Consider the following 18,466-nt stretch of genomic DNA (forward strand, 5'->3'; position numbering starts at 1 on the left):
AATCCAGAAAAAAAGGAAAAAAGCCCCTTAACTCTTGAACAAAAAAACACCATATCCTAGCACAGACACAGCCACTCCATATACAGGGACCCAGAGGGAAACAAAAAGATGGTGGAGTTGTGGGCTAATGGCCCAAAAAGAGGATGGGAGGAAAGAAAGTGAAGGCACAAGAAAATAGGAATGAAGAAGAGAGAAACATGCTATTAAGAAGCAGTATGGCAGCCCTCAGAGGCAGAGGCGCACAGAAGAAACTAGGAACCATGCATAGAGCACAGATACAAAGAGGCAGACAAGATTGAGACAGTAGAGGCCAAAAAAGGGGGCAAAGGCCTAGAAATGATACAGCTGAACAGATAAGGATGCCACAAAGGCCCAATGAAGACAAGGTTGAGAAGGGACAGAGGCCCAGAGCAGGTAAATGCAGGAGACAAGGATAGGATATAAAGGGAAACCCACAAGAGAGAGCTTTGAGGAAAGGGAGAAGTCAGACCCAAAGAATAGGAAAAGGAGGAATAAGGACAGAAAGATGAAAAGGAGGCAGCATCAGAGACCCAAAAGGAATTTGTGGTGTACCAGGGAAGGCTGCAAAAGTGACCCAAAGTGTGGGTGGCTCAGAAGGGGAGTAGCAGAGAGCCAGATCCAAGGGTAAGGGGATTGCTGGGATACAGGAGAAAGACAGAGACCTAAAGACGACGTAGGGCCAGAGAGAGGGAGAAAAAGGAGACAGCAGCCCAGAGAAGAGGAATGAGGGAGGAAGCATCAAAAGACAAGGTGTTGGGGGGAGGAAGGCAGAGGCCCTGGGATGGGAAGTACAAAGAGGCTCGGAGCGGGAAAGGGAAGCAGGCGCGGCCCAGAGGCGGCTATGAACATGGGGCTTGGCTGCTGGATTCCCACGATGCTAAGCCCAGGCGGCGCGGAGCAGCGCTGCCAGCGGCGAGGATGAGGCCCAGGAAGCCGCACTGGCTGCTAGACGGCAGAAAAGGCCCGGCGGGATTCCGACCCTCCTGGCAGCGGCAGGCCCTCCCGCCTGAGGTACCTCCTCCTCCTCCCGCCCTGCGCCCGGGCCGCCGCGGCCCGTACCTGGTCGACGCTGGTGGCTGACATTCTTCACGGGGAGCCGCGATCCCCTTTCGCTCTGCCTGGGCCTCGAGTGATTGCCGCACACAGACCGCGCCGCTCTCCCCGCTGCCGCTTGATTGTCGCCGCTGCTGCCGCCCGGGCTCGCCGCCGCTGATCGGGTTCCCGCTGGAAGGAGCCGGCCGGCCGGACGCAGCACTGCTTCCCCCCCCCCTGCTCTGGGCTCCGCTTCCCCACAATGGCGGACAAGCTCCGGCTCCCACTTCCGCTCCCGCCCTGACCTTCCGCTCCCCCTCCGCCGACGTCGCCGCTGACCTTTCCCTTCCTCTCTCCGCCTCCATGTCACGTGAGCATAGCAACCGTCCCGCGCGCGCGCCATAACTAAAGACTGAAGGGGGGAGAGAGGAAGTGGCTCCGAGAGCGATTGCGTTTGCGCAATTAGGGGCCGGCTTCCTAGCTCTCGGAGAGGCGCATGCGCAAGAGGGGGGGGGACAGAGGCTAGTAGAGACTCGAGAGAGGCTGGAAGTTACCATTTCTTCTAATGCGCATGCTCGCAATTAGCTTTAAGGGACAGGCGCCAGGCGTCCAAGGCTGCGCATGCGCATGCGAGAAGCGTCTCCTTTCAAGGGGCTTGAGCCAGCTGTTTCCTGTCACTCGTGGAGCAGCCAGCCAGCCGTTCGTGGTGCCAGCCTGACACACTGATAAGCTGCGGGCTTCTTCCCTCCGCTGCGGCTGTTTGCTGCAGATCTGAATTATTCTTGGTGCAGCTCTAGAGGCTGCTAAAGAGGAAATGGGGGGGAAATGAAGGGGACAACTTAGCAAAACATCTGAACCTACTGTTGTCTTTATACATAAATACATGTGCCTAGTGGAGCAGGGGCATGATCTGGGCATGTGGTCCTGCGTCCCCCGTAACCTCTTGAGCTGTCCCCCTGTATGTGCACATAGTTAATGTTGATGGAAATCCTCTGTGCATCTGGTTAATGGTGTGACCTCAACATAATCATGTGTAACCCCACTGAGCAAACTTGCATCCTAGTAAGTGCATGTGCTGTAGCTGTGTTGTGTCTGTGTATCCTAGCAATGTGTGTGTAATTCCATGTAACAAAATATGATCCCCTCTTTCTGTGCACCTCGCTAATTCTATGTGTAATCATTGCACCTGGGTAACTGTGCAATTCGTTTCTGCCTGTGTCTTATGTAATTTTGTGTTCAGAACCCATGCATCTGCATCCAAGTAATAGTAATATGTGCAGATGTATGGGTACTAAACACATAATTACATAGACACATTCACCCAAGTAACGTGCACAGACATTGTGTACATTCCTGTATACATTCATATATTGCTTCTGAAATTTAGATCCAAACGTTTTGAAAATAGCCTCTTTATGCATTTTCCTTAGTAATGGATTTTGATTCTGACCTGTATAATGTGAACCACAGGTAGTCATGCTTCTAATTGACCCATGCAGTTTTGAAGCAGTTTGTCCAATGATATTAGACAGCCAAGACAGGTAAGGCAATATCTTTTATTGCATCTGCTAAGCCCAATAAAAGATAGTCTCACCTACACTCTTAGAGAGCGCTCTTGGCTCTTTAAGAGTGCATCTACACATCAGCTTGAATAAAGCTATGCAATTTGAGCTACACAATTTGTGTAGCTTATTTCGAAATAGACTGTTATTCCAACAAGTCCCTTAATCCTCATAGAACAAGGTTTACCAAGACATTGGAATAGCAAGTCCATTATTCCAATTCCATTTTGAAATAATGGGCATAAGAACATAAAAGAACATAAGAACGGCAGTACTGGGTCAGACCAAAGGTCCATCTAGCCCAGTATCCTGTCTGCCGACAGTGACCAGCACCAGGTGCCCCAGAGAGGGTGGACTGAAGACAATGATCAAGCGATTTGTCTCCTGCCATCCCTCTCCAGCCTCTGACAAACAGAGGCCAAGGACACCAATTTATCCCCTGGCTAATATGGACCTAACCTCCTTTTATGGACCTAATCTCCATGAAATTATCTAGCTTCTCTTTAAACTCTATTATAGTCCTATATAGCCTTCACAGCCTCCTCTGGCAAGGAGTTCCACAGGTTGATTACACGCTGGAGTCCCTCACAGTCTGCTTCTGTCTTAACTATCCTAAACATACTGTTAAGATGCAGAAAACACTATTTTGGATATCCAAAATAGCACCAGTGTCTAAATTTACCAAAGTGAGCTACACAACTTGAAGAAATTATAGATTTTACTGCGATGCACCATCTGCATCAAAATAGCCTCATTGGCTAATCATGCCAACTGTTATTTTATCAAGAGTATTACAATATTGGTGTTTTTCTTAAACCCCCAGCTCCTGGAATCATGTTATTACATGAAAATTATCAACTTCTATTAAAAAAACAACTTACAATTGTGGATAAAGGCTCAAAAAGAAGGAAACAAAAGTCTCAGAAGTAAATGTCAAACAAGAGGATCCCACATTTACTGTTTTTATTTTAAGCTAATGTAGTGTGACTCCACCCTAGGTCCCACCTCTATTTCTCCCCTCCCCCCGTTCTGCCCCTCCCCACCTTTTCTTCACCCTTGCTCTGCCATCACCCTGACTCTTCCCCCTCCCCTGAGCAGCCCAGGGGACTAGTGGGGCTGAGGAGCCGGTGCCAGCAGCAGGAGTCCACCCCACACACATCTATGCAGTGGCAAGGCAAGCAAAGCAACACAGCCCCAGCTCACTTTGTTCCGCCAGCTGCATCACTCCACTTCCTGGTGAGTGTGGACCCGGCTTCCTAAGCAACACAGCTGGAGGAGTGCAGAAAGCTGGGGCAGTTGCTCTGCATACCCTGCCATACCCTGCCACTGCTGGTGAGTAGAAAGTGGGATGAGTTCCTTGTGGGCAATAGATCCTGTCGCCCCTCCCCTGACTAGTCTTCCTGCTGGCTGTTGGCTCCCCTCTACCCCTTCTCCCCCGCCCATGTGTTTGGAGCATGTGACTTATCATGTTCCCTCACATGTTGCATATGTCCTCTGTGGCCGTTCTTATTTTAGAAATATCTGTCTCTGAATCCATTTGTTCAAGAACTTCACCTAAATGGTGAAAGCTAGGACCACCAAATTTGATATGCAGCTTCCTTTTATCATAACTTAAAGCAAGGTAAGGGTTTGGTTGTGCCAAGGTGCCTGGAATTTGATTGTTTCTCATAAAATGGAAAGGGAGGGGTCTGGGAGGAGGGAGATATATTGTAGAATGACCACGGGGCAGCAAGTGGCTAGTGATGGGGACCCGGAGAGCTATAACTTCATTGGACCAGCAGGGGCATATTTCAAAGAGTTTGTCTGTTTGTATGTCTGTTTGTCAGTGTGTCCCTCAAGCAGGTGACATGCACCCCGCTCTGCTGTGCCTGCATAGCTGCAGCAGTCATGAATAAGTAGCAGTGGTGAGAGAAGACTGGGGCTGTCCTGAGGCAGCCTGCATACCAGAACAATGATTTAAATGAAGAAAAAGAAAACTTGAGTTATGGACCTGAGCACTGCTGGGTATATCTTCTATACATACAATGAACACAAGTTATATATTTTATATATTGCTCCTCTAAACATCGTTATTTACCACTCTATCTTGGTAGATCTTAGTTTGATCAAAACATGTTTATTCGTCACCCTAACCCCTGTGTCCTGGTATTAGCTTTGGGAAGAGCGTTTGTACAATATCTGTTATTGGGAGTGTTCTGGTATACCCTTCTGGAATGTGTGTTTGAGTGTCCTGTGCCTAATACTTCTCAGGAATGTGTGCATTTTTGCAATACCATCCCTGTTCTTGCAGGTTCTGTGAACTTGCAAACAAGCATGTTTGTAACAGGGCCTGCCTTCTGCTCACAGCACAACTCTGCTAACTTTGTATCAAGTGGGACTGATTGCTACTTTAGCCAGGTCTGAGGCCTCATCTCCAGCCTCATGTCTCTGGCTCTTTCTAGTATACTGTTTTCCAAGTGGAGCACTGTTCAATTATACCAGTTCAATACAGTGCAGCAATGGGGGGATAGGAGAAAATGGTAGGAACCTTAGATTTAAAAAATATATAATTAATGTGGTTGTAATATTTTGATGGATTAGAGCCAGGGTGGGGAATCTTTTTTGGGTCAGGAGCCACTGACCCACAGAAAAATCAGCCAGGAGCCACACACAAGGAGAAGCAAAGTGAGAAGCCCCTGTCAGAGGGAGAAAAACACTCCCCACGCTCTGCTTGCACACCAGACACTAGTGGGGTCCAGGCTAGTAGATTTAGTGTGCTCCAGCCCTGCGGGTGGGTAGCAAGGGGGGCTGGAGCGCCAGGACAGGCTCCCCAGTGCTGAGCCTCGGGAGCCAGATCCAGGCAAGCTGGGGGGGGGGGCACATCCAGCCCCCAGGTCTAAGGTTCCCCACCCCTGGGTTAGAGGCTGTGCTAGGAAGGGACTCTGCACCTCTCCTTATCTGTATCACTAAGAATGTGGCAGAATGAAAACTATCCTTTAAGAATGCAAGCTCAGCAGGATTCCAGTCTATACTGAAAGCCTCACAGATTCTTAGGCTCAAATGAACGTTTTTGATGGGAATATTATAAGACTCTGAGGACTCACCAGAATGCTGTGTGGCAATTAGTCTGTAATATAATAGGTCAAGCTGGAGCATTAGGCTTTCTCGAGATTTTTTCAGCTATGTATGGTTTTTGTTTGAAGTCATTAGACCTATGTGTAAACTCATTTTTCTACATCACTAATTATTTCATCAAGAAAATTGACTTCACATGTAATGTGAACTATTATTTTTTTATTCCAATATATACCCATATTATACTGTAGAGCAGTGGTCCCCAACCTTTTTGTGTGGCGGACACCGCACCAGTGGATGATGCCATCCCGCTGCATCGCTCGGCCGGCCGGCCCCGTGCCAAGTGCACCTGCGCCAGACCCCCACCGCTGCCATTTCGCCGCTCTGGACCAGCTGCCCTGCTCAGTACAAGAAACAGTACCTCCCAAGTGCACAAAACAAAGTTGTTATTAAAGAGATAATAAATAGGTCTCTATAAAACACCACAGTTAAATTACATAAAAAAAATACCCTGAGCGGTATCCTCAGAGTTTGATTTTTGCCATTCTACATTTGTAACTGGATATCATCTTAAATTCCTATCTTTCTTCCCTCTGTAATCTTAGTAAAAGCAATTGGAAGCCTTTAACACTGCAAACAAGTTAGGAAAATATACATTTTTATATATATACTTTTTAAAAAGACAATATTTCTAAAAGCACACCAAAAGACTAAAAATAATTTTAAAAAAGTGCACCAAAAAGTCAAAAATAAAGTTTTAAGCTAGCAATGTAGGAGAAAGATTGGATGGCTAAGTACGATTCAAGGTAGTTGCTAATTATTAGCCATCCAAATCTTTCTCCTACTTTGCTAGCTTAAAACTCTTGATTATTTTTAGTCTTTTGGTGCGCTTTTAGAAAGACTGTCTTTTTAAAACATATATTATTTTTGTCTTTTTGGTCTTAAATCTAGTGTGTTTCAACTAATTAAAACTCCAAGGTTCATTTTGATATGCTTGGCTGTGTCTAGACTGGCAAGTTTTTCCGCAAAAGCAACTGGTTTTGTGGAAAAACTTGCCAGCTGTCTACACTGTCCGCTTGAATTTCTGCAAGAACACTGACTTCCTACTATCTGAAATCAGTGCTTCTTGCGGAAATACTATGCTGCTTCCGTTCAGGCAAAAGTCCTTTTGCACAAAGCTTTTGTGCAAAAGGGCCAGCGTAGACAGCTCAGATTTGTTTTGCGCAAAAAAGCCCTGATTGCGAAAATGGCGATCTGGGCTTTTTTGCGGAAAAGCACGTCTAGATTGGCACGGACGCTTTTCCGCAAAAAGTGCTTTTGCAGAAAAGTGTCCGTGCCAATTTAGATGCTCTTTTCCACAAATGCTTTTAACAGAAAACTTTTCCGTTAAAAGCATTTGCAGAAAATCATGCCAGTCTAGACATAGCCCTTATGTGTTTTGAGTTAGACTGTTTAACAAAATGTTTTTTGCACTAGGTATTTATATTTTATTAGAATCAGTTATGTTTAAGGCAAGGATAAAGTAATTGAGGTGATCAAGCAATTGTTTTGCTGGTTAAAAAAAGGAAGGCTTCGAAGAGGCTGTAATTCTTCTAAGGTGTCTTTATGACAAACATTGTCACCCATGAATTTGTTTGGCTCGATTTCCTCAATCTCTACGCCTTCCAAAGAATGGACTTAACTGAGCACAGCAAATGGTTGAGCTGGTGCAAAGTATTGAGAGCCAAGGTTCACAACTGCTCTATCTACCATGGTCCCTTGTAGTTTGTGAATGGTGACTGCATAAGCATGGATGATTGGAAGCATTCACTGCTCCACCAAGCCATATCCAAAATTCACTTGAAACTGACATGTAATTGGCTCAGTGATGTGTTTTGCAACATCACCTTTGAATTCAATTTCAACTTTAGGGATATCAGTTTCATGAATTTGGTAGCGGCAGTACTAGGGCCATATTATATTGGTGATGGTGCCAATTTTGCTGCTGATCAAGCCTTTTGCTTGGTAAACGTTGTACCGAAGCATAACTTTAGAGCCCAGGGCTATGTCTACACCGCCTCCGTTTTGCGCAAAAAATATGAAAATGAGGCGAAGCGTGGAATATCAGCATGCCTCATTTGCATAATTAATGAGGCTTTGTTTTTGTGCAAAACCCCCCTCTTGTGCAAGAGCCATTCTTCCACATTTTTTTCAGGAAGAATGGCTCTTGCACAAAAAAGTCTTGCGCCAAAAAGGAGCCTAATTAATTATGCAAATGAGGTGCCGCAATATTCCACACTTTGTCTCATTTGCATATTTTTTGCAAAAAATGGGGGTAGTGTAGACATAGTATTACAATTGTCTTTCAAATGCCTGCCGTTCTATTGATTTTTGTTGGGATAGCTTGATAAAGGTTAGGCACTCATCTTTTCTGCTCAATGAGGGTATCTTGCACTGTGATTGTGAACGCTTGGAGGTTCGCATTGTCTAAAGTGGACCAAATTTGATTATTCTGGTCGTCTACCATTTTACAAGTTGGCATTATTCTCAAAGCTCTTCTGGACGAAAAGTTCCCTTGTCTGCTTTCCTCACATTTACGCAGTAAAATATTTAGTTGTTCTTGTGTGAGTTTTTCCTCTCAAAGGTTATTTAAAATTTTGATAAATGTTTCATCCCCTCGCTGTCGCACGTTTTCAGTCAATTCACAAAAGCTAAAGAGGCACCAGAGCTGCACAGGGGGTCTCATTGAAACAGGTTGCTTATAAATGGGACTGCTTCATACTGATGGAAGTTGAAGGAGATCACCGAAGAGCAAGATGTTCAAGCCTCCCAAAAGTTCATCAACATCAATCAAATATTTGTTTGCAGAAATTATTGTTACCTATTGCTTTTTCTTCTGGATCTTGATCTGGCAGATTTTCTGTTCCTTGTTAGTCTTCCTCTGGGGCTTCCTCAGAGTTTTGAATGTCTCTGTTTTGCAGTCTTACAACTTTGAATCGAAGGTCAGGCTTTCTTGTGTTAACATAAATGATTCTTGTGCTCCCTTTCATAGGCAGGCCACACAGATGGAAAGTACACTCACAGGCGGAGACTTGGCATTGAGTTAACATTGCCATACATATTTTAAACAACATGTGAGAAATGTTGCTTTCCTCCTCTCTGATTTGAACAAAGTGTATGAGGCTTCTTTCAAGACTCGTAGGTTCAATTGATCTAATAGGCGATGGCAATAGCAACTGCACACGGTTGAATGTCCATGTTTACATGCCAGTGCCTTAAGATCGAACCTTCTTGAAGCCTCTGGAAATCGAACTTTCCAGAGGCCCTTCCAACCCTTGCAATACAAATACAATGCACACAAATACAGTGTGGGTGGGTGGTGGCGGCGGCTTTACTAGTCCAGAAGTCAATTACACCCTTAAAAGCTTTCAAAGAGAAGAAACTATACATAGGAATGATAAGATTTACCTAGAACAGCATCCTAATTTTCCTTGGATCGTCTAGAAGGCTCTTTCTGTGGTGATCAGGTAGAAAAGAAGAGACAGAGTCAAGCAGTGTTTCATAGGTGTCCTCCTCTCACTGCCAAACTGGTGCTTCCTGCTCCTAGTTCTAGTTATTCAGGGGATTAGTTTAAGGCAGATACACTGTCAGCCATCTGCACACTGTCACTCCATTTCTGTTTCTGCCTATTGCTCCTCTCTCAGCTGCAATATCTTGTTTGTAACTCAGCCCTCTGCATAGGCTACCATCCATGTTTCCTGCTTTCAGAAATGCATATCCCAGTCCCATTGTCCAGACACTTCCCCAGTTACCTCTATTGCTCCTCCTCAGGGCATGGTTATTCTTTTCTATGGCTGTATGGGGTAAGCACACATATCCTCCCAGAGGTGAATGCCTCCAGTCCTGCATCTGCTGCGTCTGAGCTTGTATCCTCTCTTGTTCTCTACCTTTCAATAAGAAACATGAGTTTTCTTTATCCTGGAGCATACTGGGCTTGGTCTCTCTGGAACCCCAAGTTCCCCTCCACTACTTGTAGGGCCTAATCCATTTCTACCAAACTCCTCTACAGCTCTTTCACTTGCCCCTCAGGATTCCCCTATCCCTTCTCCCTCTCACCCCCCATCCTCTGAGACTGAGCACTCACAAATAGCCTGCTGTACCACTGGGTTCACCCTTACATCTTTCTGGGTCCTCTCTGTCTCAATCATTTTCACTATTAGCTCTTTCTTACACCCCATCAAGTGCTTGGGTGGGGCCTCTCCCCATTCTGTGCCTTTTCCCACTTTCTCAGTGTGGGCCTCGTGTTCACCCTTCCTGGGGACCCCATAAATTGGAGCCTTCCACTTTTCTTTAACTTCTCTGGATACTACCATATTTCCCTGAGCCACTTACTCATGGCCCCAGCACCTTCTTTGCCCTCATCTCAGGGTCCTCAATTGCTTAGTCCTAGCAGCCAGCTAGGAGCTCTATCTTGTTTCCCAGATCCCCACCAGCAGCTACTCTGTCCAAGGTAGAGTACTTACAGTTCTCTCAGCCTTCCAAGCAGCAACTGATTCTACTCTGCCCTGCAGCTCTCTTTTATATGAGCCTCAGGGGCCTGGATTGGCTGCTCCCTGCAACTCCTCCCTAATTGGCTATGCTTCACACAGCTTCTCTGGGCTACGGCTACACTGACTTTTTTTTCCGGAAGAAGAGATGCAAATCGTGCTTGTATTTGCATATCTTCTTCCGATTTTTTTTGTGGAAAAGGTTTTGTCGCTATTTGGCCCTGTGTAGACGGGCCAAATGTTGGGGAAAAAACCCTCTTTCACAAGACCTTGTAAACCTCAATTTACGAGGAATAAGGGGTCTTGCGAAAGAGTGTTTTTTCCTGACATTTGGCCCCGTCTACATGGGGCCAAATAGCGGGAAAACCTCTTCCACAGAAAGAATCAGAAGAAGAAATATAAATGTGAGCGTGAGTTGCATACCTTCTTCCAGAAAAAAGCGTCAGTGTTGCTGTAGCCTCAGAGGACTCACTTCCAATACTCCTTCCAGAGGAGGTCATGGTAGGCAGCCAGGGTGCTTTCTCTGTTAAATAAAAGAAGTGCATTGTTGGGCTTGTCATAGCTTTTTTCCCAAATTTTTAGTTAAATAGGTGTTATTAACAACAACAAAAACCAACATTTTTAAAAATGGCATGCCTGAATTTAAGCCCTTAAATAAGTAGCCTGATTTTCAGAACTACTGATTATCTAGCAATAAATTATGGGTTTAGAAACCTGACTTTAGACACATCTTCAAATCTTGGCCCCAGACTTTTATTCCCCTTTTAATTACTTAGGTTTTACATCCTTGGAAGTTATGATACCATAAACCTGTTCTTCAGCCATCCAATCAGTAGTACAGGACAAACAAAACCGAATTTTCTTTGCAAAGCAGATTTTTTTTTAAAGCAGCACACACAAATTTCACGCTGTCTTTATAAAGAAACAAAAGAAGGAAAAAGCCCATTTCCACCCATACTTTGTGCTGCTGGTCACCTAGAAAACTAAACTGGAGAGTGCATTGCACAACTGAATGTGGAGATCTTATTTTGGGTGAGTAATGTACTACATTATTTACCTACTTATAGTGTCCCTCAGTAGCAAATGCTTCTTAAGTACCATTTAGTACTGACACTTGGCATTCCTGCACAGCAACCCAGAAGCTTTAAATTCCTGTTTCAGTAACATTTTGTTTGAGGAATTATGGGTAATTGGAGGCAGGTCTGGTCCCATTTGAGCACCTAACTCCTTAGACGCCTTTGAAAATTCCAGCCTTAGGTGATGTGTTCTCCTGAGTAAAAGCTTAGAGATGATAGTCCAGTCTCTCAGACAAGCATTACTTGAATTTATTATTTCCTTTGTTACTCATGAACAATGTCATATGTCAAATTTCATAATCAGCTCAAAAAAAGGCTCTCTGAACTCTCTCCCCCTGACTTCTGAATCAAGGATATTCCTATAGTTGTACCCAAATTTGATATATCAAACTAGACAGCGGTCCCAGTTAGCTACTTAAATTTACTGTGGTGCTTATTTCTGAAAAAAGGGTTAAAAATAGGGTGCATCTACACTGCGCCCTGATCTCAAAATAAGCTACACAATTTGAGCTACAGAGATTGAATAGCTTATTTCAAAGTAATTTTGAAATAGCTTTTCAAAAATTGGTGCTGTCTACACAGCACCAAAGTTTGAAATAAACCACTATTCCAAAATGTCCCTTAATCTTCATGGAACGAGGTTTACAGGGACATTGGAACAGCAAGCCCGTTATATTTTGAAATATCAGGCTTGCTTAAAAGATGCAGAATAGCTATTTTGGGATACCAGAAGTATCCCAAAATAGTGCTGCTGTCTAGACATACCCTCTGAGAATAGATACATGTTTCTACCCTTAATAGAAGGGAGATTCCTCATCATGCACTATCAGACAGGCTAACAGTAGTAATAAAATGTTTCCTATGTGATGCTTTAAATATATTAGCATCTCTTTCTTCATCCTTTTCATTCATGTTGACATCAGGACAAAAATTACCTCTAATCTAAGTTGCCATGTTACAGTACTGACTTTTGGGACATTTCCCCCCTCCCCAAATAATCACTGAATATTTTCAGTATTCAAGAGGCTACCATTCTTGCCTCCTTTACCCTTGAGTCCCACAAGGACAGTCTTTGGTAGAATAATGATTTTGGCTCAGTTCCCAGCATCTATTCCACCTCCTATTACATTAAGCTGACTTCTAAACTTGGAAAAGTTTTACCACTGTTATAACCTTGTAAAACTTATTAAAAAGCTGCTGCCCCTGATGCTTCTCTTTTTCTTAGGTATGTTAGTTTATTGGGGTCAGATTTAGAACTCATATGTGGTACAAAATAACTATATAAAATAACTTACAAGGTAAGTGGAAGGACATCAGTTCTAAAGCAAGCTTAGCTGTGACTAATACTTGAAAAGTAAAAATAATTTATCTTCCCACACTTTACCCTTATTATAGTCACTTATCTATGCGATTGCTTTGATTTCAGATGGGCATTATATTAAAGTTCTGAATAAGTCAAATCTATTTTATAATTATTGGGCTAGTGTTTAGAACCTTGCTATTAAAGATGCATCCTAAATACCTTAATTCTTTTTAGGAATTTACAATACCTTATTTATAGAACTATGTAGTGTCTGTAAGAGCTCTATTAAAATGTACTCCAACCTAAATATCAGATAAATCTCAGACAATAAACAATTTTTTTCAGTCATGGTTGCTTTTTCGAGAGCGGAAAGAAAGGTATGTTAGAAATATTGGTCATTCAAGTGAAAAAAACAAATAAAATAGGTGAAGAAAATGTTTCCTAGAAAATATTCATATTATCCACCATTTCTCTAGTCATTTATACTTCACTTGTGAGAGAGAGAGAGACAGAGATCATTACCACCCGATGTCTCTGTATTGCATTATGTCAGATCTTGTATTGGAGAACATGCCGGAAGGCACACATTTCCCCTGATAGCTACTACTACTCAGGGAAGTTAAAGCATGGCTAATCAAGGTTTCTAGGTTGCACAGTTTTTGCAAAGCAGGTGGGCAGATGTTTGTCCCTCTGTCATTTGATGGACTGGAAGGTTCGCTCAGGGTATGTCTACACTACAAAGTTAATTCGAAATAACAGCCGAAATAAATAAATTCGAAATAGTGGAGCCCTTATTTCGAATTTGGTAAACCTCATTCTACGAGGAATAACACCAAATTCGAAATAGCTAATTTGAAATAAGTGCTGTGTAGACACTTATTTCGAATTAGGGGGCCTCCAGCCCTTTCCAGGGAGCCCTGGTGGCCACTCTGGGCACAACCAGGAAAACTTGTCTGCTCACCCCCCCCCCCCCCCCCCCGCCCCTGCCCAGCCCTGGAGCCCTTAAAGGAGCAGACTCTGGCCACAGTGCCTGTGCCAGTTGCAAGCCTGCCAGCACACAGCCAGCAGACCGTACACCTGGCACAGCATGAGCCAGCCACCCATTGCCACTCAGCTCTCCACCACTCCCCAGGACCAGGCTGGCGGCTCCCAGGAGCCTGCTAGGACTGCAAAAGGCGGGCACCTTCCTGGTCTACTGCGGAGATTGTGGACCTCATTGAGGTTGGGGGGAGGCCTCCAATGCCCATGATCTCCACACTAGGCACAGGAATGCGGCCGTCTACAGCCGCATGGCTGCCAGCCTGACCACCAGAGGCCACATGCGCAGCCAGGAGCATGTGCGCAGCAAAATAAAAGAAATGCGGCAGGCCTATGCCAGGTAGGGTTGCCAGGTAGACCCCGCTAAAAAAACAGACACGCTCGTCCGGGGGGGGGGATCGGCTGGGAGGGGGCAGGAAGCAGAGCTAGCGGGGCTGGAGAGGCTGCGGGGCTAGACGGGAGGAGGGGGGTGGGAAGCAGAGCTAGTGGGGGGCTTCCGGGGGCTGGCCGGCAGGAAAGGGGGTTACGGAGGAAGGGGGGCAGGAAGCTGGGCTGGCGGGGGGAGGGGTCTCCGGGGGCTGCAGGGCTGGCCAGCAGGAAGAGGGGGTGGGAAGCTGAGCTGGGGGGAATCGGGGGCCGTGGGGCTGGAGGGGAGGATGGGGGAGACAGAGGGAGGGGGGCGGGAAGCAGACCTGGTGGGGGTGGAGGGTGCAGCTGCTGCACCACAGCGGGAGTCCTTCCAGCCATACCCCCGGCAGGCGCTCCCTTTACTTGCCAGCAGAAGCTGGGCGGGGGCAGGGGCAGATCTGGGAGCCACTCCCTTGCCCAGCATCTGCTCGCAGCCAGGGACTCCCAGCTGGGAGGTGGGCCGCAATTGGCACTGGGAGCCTCTGGTCCTGTGCAAAAGCCAGGCGCGGGTGGGGAAGGCCCACCCCATCTGGCTTTTGTGCGCGACCACAGGGCTCCCAAAGCCAATTGCGCTCCACCTCCCAGTCGCTCCCCTGTCCCCGCCAGGCTTCCCTCTGGCGCCCTGCCAGAAATTCACAAAATACCAGACATTGCACATGTCCGGTATTTTCTGAAGTTTTCTACCAGACAGACAGTGCAAATACCGGACTATATGGTAGAAAACTGGACACCTGGCAACCCTAATGCCAGGGCCTCCCAACCAGGGGCTGACCCAGAGGCCTGCCTGTACTATGAGGCCCTGGACTGCATCCTGGGGGGTCAGATGGTTCATGCCCCCCGGTTGTCATCAACCCCGGGACAGAGGGCCCTGCCCCTGACACAGGGGAAGAGGAGGAAGACGGCAGCCAGGAGCCTGCAGGAAGCGTGCCCTGCATACAGGACCCCGGAGCAGAACTGGAGAGCCAGTCAGCAGCCTCATCCGAGGCCGGGGAGGCCTCCACATGAGAGTGACATCACGGTCCCCTTATGCAGGGCATGGAGGGGAGCCCAGGGACCGTGCACATCAGCCTTGATGACCATGGAGCAGGCGGCAATCTGTGCATCTACCGTGCCATCCAGGACATGTGGCCCCAGCTGTGTGCCATGCAGGGGCCCTGGCCTGTTCCCCACACGCATCTACGCGTGAAGGCATATGACAGGCTCCTGACCTCGAGGAGAGACACTGCACACTGCCCTCCCCCCAGACTCCCCCTCTACACAGAGGCAGGCACATCTTCCCTTCCCCCTCCCCCACCACACTACAGGCAGCACAGGGGCTGGGGTGCAGTCCTGGGCCAGCTCATGCTCCGGGGGATAGCAGGACGTGGTGGCACGGAGACCAGTCATCCTCGCCATGCAGAGGGGGGCTGGGTTTCACCCACTGTGTCCCCAGGGAGAACTGACCACTTCTCTTGTTTCATCGCAGCCGCAGCATCTGCAAGTGCAGGACACACCACCCCACCTGGACCATCCACCCGTACTCGGGCCAGCAGGCACACCCGCAACCAGGAGGAGTTCCAGAGGCAGCAGCTGCGGTTGCAGGGGCGGCAGGTCCACAGCCAGGAGCAGTGGGTGCAAGAGGACCTGCAGCTGGGGCGGGAGAGCTTGAGGAAGTTCTGGGAGCAGGGCCATGTCCTCCAAGAGCACCTGCAGGCCCTGGCGGACCGATTGCTGCCTCCTGTTGCTCCAGTCCCTGTGGCCGCCCCAGCTATCGCTCCTCGTCCCACCCCTGCTCCCCCTCCCACTTCTTCCACCCCCCCGTCCCTCCTGCCCCACCCTCCGTAACCACTCCCCCCCCCCCCGGGAACGCTGAGGCCCCCGCACCTGCAGTGCTGCAAGACGGGAGGGCCAGCAGGACCCTCAACCCTGAGCTTCCCCTCCCCCTTCCTCCCCTCACCTCTCCGTTCCAGCTCCCTCCTCCCAGGTATTCCCCCTTCCGCCTCCCACCCTTATTCCTCCCCTCCCTCACCTCAGTTATGTTAAATAAAGAGATTTTTTTGTGGCAACACAGGTGCTTTTGTTGTTTATCAGGAAGGGGGGTTAGGGAGGATAAAGAGGTGGGGGTGGAATGTAAGGCACAAGGCCCCAGTGGGGCACGCCAGGGGACTTCAGTGCTCGTCCGCCTGGAAGTTCTCCCGCAGGGCTTCCCGGATGCGGACAGCCCCCTGAAGGGCTCCCAGCTGGCAGCCTTGCGGGGCTGTGCGTACTGGCCAGCCAGGCGGTCAGCCTCTGCCATCCAGGCTGGCAGGAAAGCCTCCCCCTTCCTCTCATATAAATAGTGGAGCACACAGCATGCTGCCACCACGTGTGGAATAGTGTGCTGGGACAGGTCGAGGCGGGTGAGGAGGCACCTAAATCGTGCTTTCAGTCGGCCGAAGGCCCCCTTGACCATGATGCAGGCCCTGCTGATCCTGACATTGAAGGCCTGCTGGGAGGGCCTGAGGTGTCCCATGTAGGGCTTCATCAGCCAGGGCTGTAGGGGGTAGGCCGCATCTCCCAGCAGGCACACTGGCATGATGTGGCGGTCGGGGAAGAAAGTCCTGGTGTGCAGCCACTGGCACACGGAGGGGTTGCGGTACACCCGTGTGTCATGTGCCTTGCCGGACCAACCCACACTGATGTCCGTGAACAGGCCCCGGTGGTCAGACACGGCCTGCAGGATCACAGAGAAGTATCTCTTCCTGTTGATGAAGAGGGAGGCCTGGTAGTCCAGGGCACGGATGGGGGTGTGCGTCCCATCAATTAACCCCCCCCCCCCCGCAGCTGGGGAAGCCCAGGGCCCAGGTCAGTGAGGCGGACGACTCTGCAGAGCAGCACCCTGTTGATGGCCTTCACCACCTGCAGAGAAACACACAAAACCAAGGGTCACTGGGGTGCCCGGGTAGCTGGGAGCTTTCATTCCCCACCACTGCCCCGCACCCCACTCCCAGGAGCAACTCCCCGCTGCAATCCTGGTCATCGCAGGTGGTCTGTAGCATGGCTGGGACAGACCAAACCCTCCCGGGGAGGGCACTTACATCACCTCCCCTCCTGTTTTCCCTGGGCCAGCCCATGTCCTCCTTGCAGCCCCCCCTCCTGGCCCAGAGGCCGGTGAGTGCCGTACCTGCATGAGCATCGCTCTGACGGTGGATCTCCCCATGCCGAACTGGTTCCCCGTAGATCAGTAGCTATCTGGTGTGGAGAGCTTCCAGAGGGTGATGGCCACCCGCTTGTGGAGGGGAATGGCGGGCCTCATGCGTGTGTCCTGTCGCCGCAGAGCAGGGGCGAGCCACTCGCAGAGCTCCAGGAAGGTGTCCTTCTTCATCCTGAAGTTCTGGGTCCATTGTTGGTCTCCCCAGGGCTCCAGGATGATGTGATCCCATTGGTCGCTGCTGGTGTCCAGACGCCAGATGCGGCGGGGCACACTGGCATCTGGGTGCCGCTCCTCCAGGGCCCCCATGGGGGGCAAGAGGAGGGCCAGGGGGCTGGCCTGCAGCAGAAGGTGCCTGGCAGCCTCCAGCAATTGCTGCCAGGCTTGCAGCAAGACGTTCAACATGAGCACCAGAGTGCCCAGGGACAGCTCTGGCTCCATGGGTGCCGAGTGCTGCAGTGTCCCAAAGGAGAGCGACCGAAGCAGGAGGAGAGGAAAACGCTTTGCTGTCTCTTGGCGAGGTAGGCAAACAAGCGGGAAAGCTGAGAACCGGCTGTCCAGGGGGGGTCCCTTTAAGCACGAGCCTCAGATAGCCTCAGACAGCAGCCACACAAAGCAACTACTGACCTGATGCCCTGCTGGAACTGGTTTCAGCAGCCCTTAAATGCGATCCAGCGTCCAATCAGTGTGGACACGCTATTTCGAAATAGCAAAACGCTATTTCGAATTAGATTTTGTGTCTAGATGCGTTATTTTGAATTAGCTTATTTCGAATTAACTAATTCGAAATCAGTTAATTGAAAATAGTGCTGTAGTGTAGACATACCCCCATTGTATGAAACAAGGCCTTTAAGGGACTTTTTCTCCTTTTTAATCCAAGTGGCTAGTCAAAGGTCAGTTTCTGGTGATGTTCCTGTTAGGAAGAGAAATCAGTCATAATCAGGTATTTCTTTAATGCAATCTTGTTTGTATTAAGTCCTGTGTCTCTGAACATAGAAGGAATCACATAGCATGAGACCTCTTCTTTTGCTTATAATACCAAGAACTCATTTCAGCCTGAACACTAATCCAACACTTCTGCCCAGGTTTCTTCCAAAGTTAGAAATCATGCGTTCATGGGTAACTGCTCCTTCTGGGTAACTGTCTCTCCCAGGTTTTGCTCTGCCTACCCTGGGCACACTTAATCATAGTAACCCTCCAATGACATGGTGTTAGTTTCTGAACATATTTAATTAGGCTTTGTTTTGGGTATGGTCCCTTAAATGTTCTTATGACTC

The 18,466-nt window shown here is 48.3% G+C and overlaps 1 protein-coding gene and 1 long non-coding RNA gene across 3 annotated transcripts in view; one reads left to right on the forward strand and one right to left on the reverse strand.

Moving 5' to 3' along the window:
* YTHDF3 (YTH N6-methyladenosine RNA binding protein F3) overlaps positions 1-1,372 on the reverse strand; it is a 54,217-nt gene extending 52,845 nt beyond the window's left edge. Inside the window, exon 1 of one of the 2 annotated variants that reach the window (XM_075920620.2) lies at positions 1,081-1,372. Coding sequence is in view for 1 of the 2 variants with exons in the window: in XM_006113645.4 (XP_006113707.2) it covers positions 1,081-1,104 (24 nt within the window). In the remaining variant the exon portion in view is untranslated. The remainder of the gene's footprint in view (positions 1-1,080) is intronic. The other variant, XM_006113645.4, reaches the window with a different exon arrangement.
* Positions 1,373-4,080: 2,708 nt separating this feature from the next.
* On the forward strand, positions 4,081-16,047 carry LOC142827055 (uncharacterized). Its single transcript, XR_012901428.2, has 3 exons — positions 4,081-4,236; positions 4,442-4,619; positions 15,486-16,047. It is a non-coding gene; the product is annotated as an uncharacterized LOC142827055 (long non-coding RNA).
* Positions 16,048-18,466: the final 2,419 nt, after the last annotated feature.

This window comes from Pelodiscus sinensis, chromosome 2 (genome assembly GCF_052426305.1).
Source record: "Pelodiscus sinensis isolate ZL-2025 chromosome 2, ASM5242630v1, whole genome shotgun sequence".
Classification (NCBI taxonomy): Eukaryota; Metazoa; Chordata; order Testudines; family Trionychidae; genus Pelodiscus; species Pelodiscus sinensis.